The sequence below is a fragment of the Cyprinodon variegatus genome, unplaced genomic scaffold (assembly GCF_000732505.1).
Source record: "Cyprinodon variegatus isolate N-32 unplaced genomic scaffold, C_variegatus-1.0 Scaffold1051, whole genome shotgun sequence".
Classification (NCBI taxonomy): Eukaryota; Metazoa; Chordata; class Actinopteri; order Cyprinodontiformes; family Cyprinodontidae; genus Cyprinodon; species Cyprinodon variegatus.
In genome coordinates, this window is record NW_015151504.1 from 66,634 (window position 1) to 74,558 (window position 7,925).

Here is a 7,925-nt window from a genome sequence, read left to right on the forward strand (position 1 = left end):
GATACATATTTGCTGCTGACCAAAAGCTGGAACAACAAACAAATGACTAGACCCGGTAACCATGCCAGCGTAACCCAGCCGGCGCAGCGCAGCGCAAATGCGCTGAACCCCGCGGCCAGTGCAGCGCAAATCGCTTCCTATCTGAAAGGCCCATTAGTCATGCATTTATCTCCCTGTCGCTTTTCCTTCATTGCAATTTATTTGTTTACTAATTTCAATCCAACAAATCTGTTTGTTTTTAATTTTCCAACAGGTAAAACACTGTTAACTTGTGTGAAGTTATAACCTTAAGACTAACTTTTAGTAATTTAAGCAACTTTATAGATTTCTCTAAGAATATTTTCAATAAAATGGTAAATGGCCTGTACTTGCACAGCGCATTTGCAAGTCAGAGAACTTGGCCAAAGCGCTTTACACTACATTCATCTATTCACTCACTCCCTGATGGTGGCCAACTGCATTGTAGAAACAGCTGCCTACGGGCACACTGACAGAAGCGAGACTGCCGTAATCTGGTGCCACCAGGCCCTCTGACCACCATCAGTAGGCAATGCGGGTGAAGGACCCCAGGAAACAATGACACTGTAAGCCAGAACCGGGGCTTGGACCAACAACCCTGCAGTTGTAGGGCCATCTCCTTGAGCCGACACCGCTGTCACTCCAGCAATTGTCATATTTGACATTTCTGCAGTTTATGCAAAAACACATTTGCATAAAACAAACATATTAATCCACTCTGATTTTTAAACTTAAATAACAAACACAAACTATGCTTCTTAGTTAAAAATCACACTACAGAAATGGAAATGAAACTAAGTCAAACTCTCTTAAAATACGTAGGTATATTTACCCTTAATTTGAGTAGGTAAGTAAGGTAATGGAATAAGATAATTTACTCTATTATCTTTTAGTGTATATCTAATTAGCTTATTTTAAGGGTAGAAATACTCATTTTATTCACATAGTATCTTATTTACCTGCTCAAAGGGCAAATACCCTTATTTTAAATAACTTAACCTATTTTTAGATCAGTGTTGCAGCACATGAGTTAACTATGGACATTCCTGTGTTAAATTCCAACAGGCATAGTTGAGTATGAATAGGACGAGGCCCTCCCCAAGCTGATCCAAAAACATCTGGAGAAGGAAACTGTCAAAGCTTCTTGATATCAAAGCAATAACAAAATGAATATTTTCAAGGCAACAGTTACAGCCAGACTCACTAGCTAGAGGCATGATAGTCACTCCAGATGTATGCGTATATCTGGTAGTATGTGTGTTTCTTTATGTTTAAAAAATCAGAATTTCACATATGAAATTCAAAGCTCCATCATAGCTCACATTTACTTTTACTATTTTGCCACCCAACGCTTTTAGCATCTGCATGAAAATTCACATCCCAGCCAAAATGCTCCCTATGCTCTTTAATTCCTGGGGTTTTACTAAATGCACTTTATGTTTTTGTGTGGTTCTCTGTTAGTGTTGGAGAATTGCTTAATATACCACAGAGCTTTTTAACTGAAGGACAAAGCAAGAAAAAACCTCAAAATGTTGGTCTTACACTAATTCACACCAGTGTCATTTACCTCTGCCTGTGAAAACAGAAGAAACCACCAAGCTCATTATTGCAACAGTCTGTAACTGTCTGCTGAAGAGTCCAGGAGGATAATAAAATCCCATGTTGGTCAAAGAAGTGCACAAAACCAGCTGTTTTCTGTGTGCTCCAGGGAAAAAAGATAATGAAATTTCAGTCAGGTTTGGGACAGAGAACCCACAGAGGCAACAGAGGATTATCTTTACATCTTCACTTTGCACGCGTGACAATTTGCTCGCACCCACAGGTCTCTGGAAACACGTTCACATTTTAATATCAGAAACCGAAAGTCTAGCTGCTCAGTTAGCCATATGGGCAGCGAATCTGTGTGAGTTAACGTTCGTGTATGTGTGTGATATCGAGGGTGAAAACTCAGGGACTTCATGCCAGATTCTCATTAGCCAACTCCTGCAGCCGAGCGTCATCTAATGAACTCTGCAGAACAGTATTGTCTGCTCCACTCAGCGGGGAAATCACATTACAGAACTCATCTTTAACCATCACCCGCCTCTTTGCTAACATGTGCTCACAGCTTCATCAACACCTCGGGGTCTCTTGGAGATTTGAGGTACGGCACAGATTCAATTTCTGCGTTTTATTTCTCTTTCTCCCATGTTTATATACAATTCAGTTAGTGGGTTCCTTTGGTAAAAAGAACAGTTGAACTAGTCAGCAATGTGTCACATAGTTTACTGTGTGACACATTGCTTTATTACAATTAGTGAAAAGTCTTTTCTTTTTGTGAAATGATGACAACCTTTACCACTATTAGAGAAAATAAAACAGACAAAAAGCTAGTTTTCACAGCTGCTTTGAAAGCTACTAAATTCACGTAAACCTACAGTTCTGTTCCAACAAGACTGGGATATGTTTGTGGGAGATCTACTTTTATGTTTTTTTATGGTAAGAAACAACAATGTCAAATTAAACCAAATGGAAAAAGTTTGGCTGTATGCTAATTTAAGCAATATAGTTCCTTTACTTGTCAAAGAGAAATATGGTACACTAGTAGCCATTCAAAATGTCCCCAGCTTCCTTGAAGGGCCCTTAACTGGTCTTTGGCTGGTCCCCTACAATTCCTTTTTAAACATCAATCTCCCAAGAAAAGGAGGGGGTTCTCTTCAGTGGCTGGAAGTTGGAGGGGATTTAGCTGGGAGTAGCAGGGAAGTGGGCTACCATTTGGCTGGGAAGGGCCATTTTGAATGGCTGCTACAGTAAATTCAGTATCCCTTTTATAATATATCTCCTTCATTAGATTCTTCCATCTAGAGAATGCTTGCCTTATGTTTATCCTTGTTTTAAATGTCTCTGGTTTTGTTATCTCTTCTGTTTTGGCTTACTTGGGCATCGTGAAACCGTTTCTTGTGCCTTTGATGCATATGCAAGGTCCTGTATTATGCTGCAGTAGTGCAGACTTTTAGTTATTGGGTTAGGTTGTCCAAATAAACTGAATTAAATAAACTGAAATGATCTTCACCGCAGCTTTCACTCCCACTGGACTGTCAGCAAGGGGAAATGCATTATTATTCTGAGTTTTAGTGCTATTTTATCTCTCCCTGGCATCTGTACTTTCAAGATGGCAGACTGACATGGTGATCTGCAAACAGGTGACCAGCCTTATGTAGGAACTAACATAAAATTATTCGCTGATGAAAATGTACCTGATTATTAGTGGAGGTAATAATACACCGATAATAGCACATATTTAAATATAGTCATTGATTTCAGGCAGTTAAAACTAAACTATGTGTATAGTGATATTTATTTTTTTTTGTTTTTGATAACTAATATTAAATCAGACTTAAGATTTCTTGTTTAATGTCAATTAGGATAATCAAAAGGATTTCTGTTTGCTAAAATCTGGAATCATGAGTTAGAAAATAAAATCTGATCATTTTTACTTATTTTCTCGGATTTAGAAGTTTTCTTAGTGTTTTGTACAACTAAACACTGTATGAGCTGTATCAATCTCTCCACAAGCTTTTTAGGATAGATTGCTGGGATTTTGAGCCAATTCTCCTGATAGAACAGGTGCAGCCGTCGGCTTTCATGCGAACAAACACCATTCTACCACTAAACACACACTTTCTTTGACATTGGCTTCCAAAAAAACAAACTTTTATGTTTAAGTCACTTTCATGACTGCTGTAATTGTATGTTCAGTGTCATTTATTTTGCAATACCTGTTTGTGCTCAGGTTTTACTTTTGTTAATTAATTGCTTAATTACTTCCATATGATCAATTATTATTATATCTTTCTACTCCAGATGTAAAGATGATCATTATTACATAACGCTTTTGTTTTAATTCTTCTCAGACCAAAGAGCATGGCTCAAAAATATATTTTTTTCCCTGAAAGGGCTTATAAACCACAGTTTGACTTTTGTTTCTGTTGGAGAAATTGCCTCCTACTGACCTTTCAGCTCACGTCTGTCATGTTGTTTTACTTTTGACAAAGACACTCTCTTACCAGCTCCAGTCTTTATCTCCAGTATCGCTTCTTTTTAAGTCCTTCCAACCTCTGAAAGTGTTTTGACACTATAGCCAGCATTCCTGCTGCCCTTCTGACAAACCCACAAACATTTTTGCACGATGCACAGATCAGTCTGCAATCATTTATTCCATTAGAAAAGTTCAAACTCATATCCACTATTATTGACCTCATGATTTAAACTTAAGTCAAAATAATAAAACCACCACATTGTGGGTTAATGATACAGACTCAACCAGCAGCACAGGATTAGCTATTGTTATAAGTACTGATAAGTTTACTTTATATGGCTTGACAAACAAAAATAAAACCCACAAGCAGAGATTCGAAAATATTAGAATCTCTTTATAGACACAAATTTTATAACAGAGACAGAAACACAGCAAAGCTATGAGTAGAGAATGTGGTATACATTTTTAAAGCAGTATACTGTTTGATATAAAAATGTTGTTAAGCTGTCCTGGGAAAGCCTCCTTAGCTGATGTTTATCTGCACACAGTTTTAGGAAATTTCAGGTTTTTTTTTGGCATATTTTCCTCTATTTGGCACCTTAGAAGCAAACTTCCTGCTAATTAGGAAGCCTAAATCACTGCTGTTCTCCACCTCCACTGTTCTCACCCTCATTCTCTCACCTCGTTTCATGTCCAAATCCCCTAGTTTTGAGTAATACTCCTCTTTTTCTACCCCTCTTTGTACCTTCTATGCCATTTTTATTTGTAATCTCCTCTTTCTCTGCCTACACATTTTCACAGGATCTTTTGCTCATCTTTTTTTCCCCTGTAAGGTTGTGATGAGTGAGTTTTGTAATTAGGGATAAAGGTACGGATCAAAGAGCTAAAGGAAAAGCAAACTAAGTTCCCTTCAGTGCACCAGCTGCATGTAAAAAGTCAGCTAATAACATTGAGTGAATTAATGTATGTGTATACTGTCCACCATGTCAGGCTTAAAGTAATTGGTTTCTCAGAAAACCGAGGAACAGATTATGTGCAAACAAACAGCCCTAATAACTTTTTAAATAATTTTATTTCACATGTATTTTTATATTTTTTTTGTCCTTCTTGTACTCTAACCAACATCTGTTTTTTTATTCTCCTAACAGTTTGGAAGGACAGAGGTGATAGACAACACCCTGAACCCCGACTTTGTTAGGAAGTACATCTTGGACTACTTTTTTGAGGAGAAACAAAATCTTCGCTTTGACTTGTGAGTTATAAACTATAATCTTTTCTTCCATTCTTCAGTCAATCACTTATTTTGGTTTTAATTCTACTACTACTACAGCTTCCTGTTTGGCAATTTAAACAATCCTGTTTGGATTTTCAGTTTAAAAAGATGAACAGATTGCCATAGAGAGCTCAAAATGTGCTCAGATTTTTGAGGCATTAAAAAACTAAAGTTAAAGGTTTCTTATTTTCCACATCGTCATATCAGGATTTTACCTCTTCATGGGAAATGTTGTCTTCCTTCAGGCAAAATTGGGCTCATTTTACCATATATTATGACCTTTTTTTCTTTGTTTTCATATGGACCAAAGGTATCTGAACTAAAGACTGATTGATTAATTAATTAATCGACTATGTAGTGCTTGACTATTTTTCCATTATTGTCAGATCCCTATCAGTAATAAAGAAGGAATTATGTCATGTTACTAAGATATTATTACTGAATTTAAAAAAGATCTATTGTTTTTGTCCCTTGTTTGATATTGCTCTCACTCACACATGCTCTTTCCTTCACTTTCATTGTTTTACATTCACATTCAAATTAGATTACGTTCACCTCTCAGGAAATAAAGGTTGGGTTGAACCATTTCTAATTTAATGAGCAGCGCAAACAGAAACATCTGAACGATACTTAGATCCAGGTTCTTTTATCTTTGCCTCTTCTAAATGAGCACGTCTGATTAGTTTTTGTCTGCCCACCTCATCAAACACAAGGGTTTTCAGTTTAGCACATTACAATGTGATCTATCTGTCTTTAACTGTGTTGTTTTTTTCTTTTATTTGCTTTTTTATTTACTTCCAAAAATGCCTTTCCACAGCTGGTTGCCCCATTCCCATTTTTTGCTGTTTGTCACAACATGTCCTTGGTTTTTAGAATAAAAAGCTGACATCTGGTGTCCATCTTCGTTCTTTCATTCACTGCGATCTTTTGTTGCTGCATTCATGTTTTTCCTTTCAGAGCATTTCAGAAAAAATCTCTCATCCTGTTAATATTTTCTCCACTAATATTGCTGCCTTTGTTTTCTCTTTCAGGTACGATGTTGACTCTAAAAGCCCAGACCTGTCCAAACATGTGAGTGCTTGTTCTAAAGTTAACCTTGAACCTCAGATAAATGGAACTGAATATTGGCTAATATCTGAGCTGCTGGTTTGAAACGGTCTGTTAAAGAGAAAAAGTATGGCTTGTCAAACTTTATTTTAGCTGAGAAATATGTAGTTGTTGGTGAACATATCATGTTTTTTTTTTGCTTTCTGCACGGTTTGATTTGTAGTCGTTAACAGCATGTTTTTTGTTTTTTTTTCCCCCAAGATGGAATAAAACAAACCCCTTTTTTTTGCCTGAGTTTGCACATATCCAAATGCTAATTTATCTTTTTCTTTTTATACAATGTTGATGGACAGTGGTGGATTCTTCATAAAAAGTGTTTTTCTGGTTAAAACCCTCATTCTGCCTTCATAAATACAATAAAAGTATAGAATTTTCCTCTTTAAAAGTTAATGAAAAAAATGTCTGGACTTTGGCAGTAACACCAGGGGAAGTGCTGCAATTTCTGACAAGAAATGGGGCTTTTTTTTTTATTTTTACAAAGAAAGCAGTTTCTTGGCTAAGGCATCCCCGGGGAAAAAGAAAGTACTATAGACTAGTGAGAATAAACCAGAAGTTTTTGCCACTGTTCAAGAACATACATTGAAACAACACATCAACATAGCAGCACATCCACAGTGGAACACAGTGGTGATAACACTGTTTTCTTGGGATATGTTTTATAAAAAAAAAAAAAAAAGACTTTCTATTTACTTTCGTGAACAATCCTAAGTGATAGTAGGCTTAGACAAAAAACTTTTGAAGTCCACTAGAAGAACTTTGTGGTCACTAATTATTATTTTGTGGAACATTTTTGCATTTCGGTCACAGTATAACTCTATTATTCCACATGTTAGTTACCAGATTCTGGGCTTTCCTCTTCCTTCCTCCTCCTCTTCCACTTGTCGCAAAGCTCCCCCAACCCCCTTCTACATACACAGCATGGAGAGCCCTCCAACTACAGTCACCTTAAACAGCCAAATTTGATTACCCCAGTCCCCAGTGAGGGGGGATGCAACCCAGTAAGAGAAAAAAGGGCTGTTGCATTGATAAATTATTTTTTGATTTTTATTTAGTTTATAATTAGATCCATGCATCCATCCACCGATCTTCTCCTGCTCATTCCTTTAGGGTTACGGTGGGGCCGTATCTTAAGTAGTCTATAGCGTAAGGCGGGGACATCTGGACAGGTCACTAGTCTGTAGCAGGACTATATTTGCTGTAAAACTAGGTTACCAATAATTTCTATATGCAACTTCAGCTTTCCTTCCCTATAATCAGTTTCATTCTACAGTATATATTCAAAATCTCATTCAGTATTATCAGTTTCATTAAATATATTCAGAGTTTAATTCAATTATTTCTGAGTTTTCAATATAGTTAGTTTTATTGAGTATATTTTGCTTAATTTAAAATTCAATTTTTTTATTTTGAGAGCTTAATTTAATAATCTATCTATCTATCTATCTATCTATCTATCTATCTATCTATCTATCTATCTATCTATCTATCTATCTATCTATCTATCTATCT

General features: G+C 36.4%; 1 protein-coding gene across 3 annotated transcripts in view; it reads left to right on the top strand.

The window, feature by feature from the left end:
* Positions 1–7,925, top strand: part of LOC107101079 (copine-8) — a 201,598-nt gene that overhangs the window by 55,958 nt on the left and 137,715 nt on the right. For 2 of the 3 annotated variants that reach the window (XM_015399834.1, XM_015399835.1), the window contains exons 5-6: positions 5,185–5,288; positions 6,341–6,380. In XM_015399834.1, coding sequence (XP_015255320.1) covers positions 5,185–5,288; positions 6,341–6,380 — 144 coding nt within the window. Of the gene's footprint in view, positions 1–5,184; positions 5,289–6,340; positions 6,381–7,925 lie in introns of those variants that run through there. The other variant, XM_015399837.1, reaches the window with a different exon arrangement.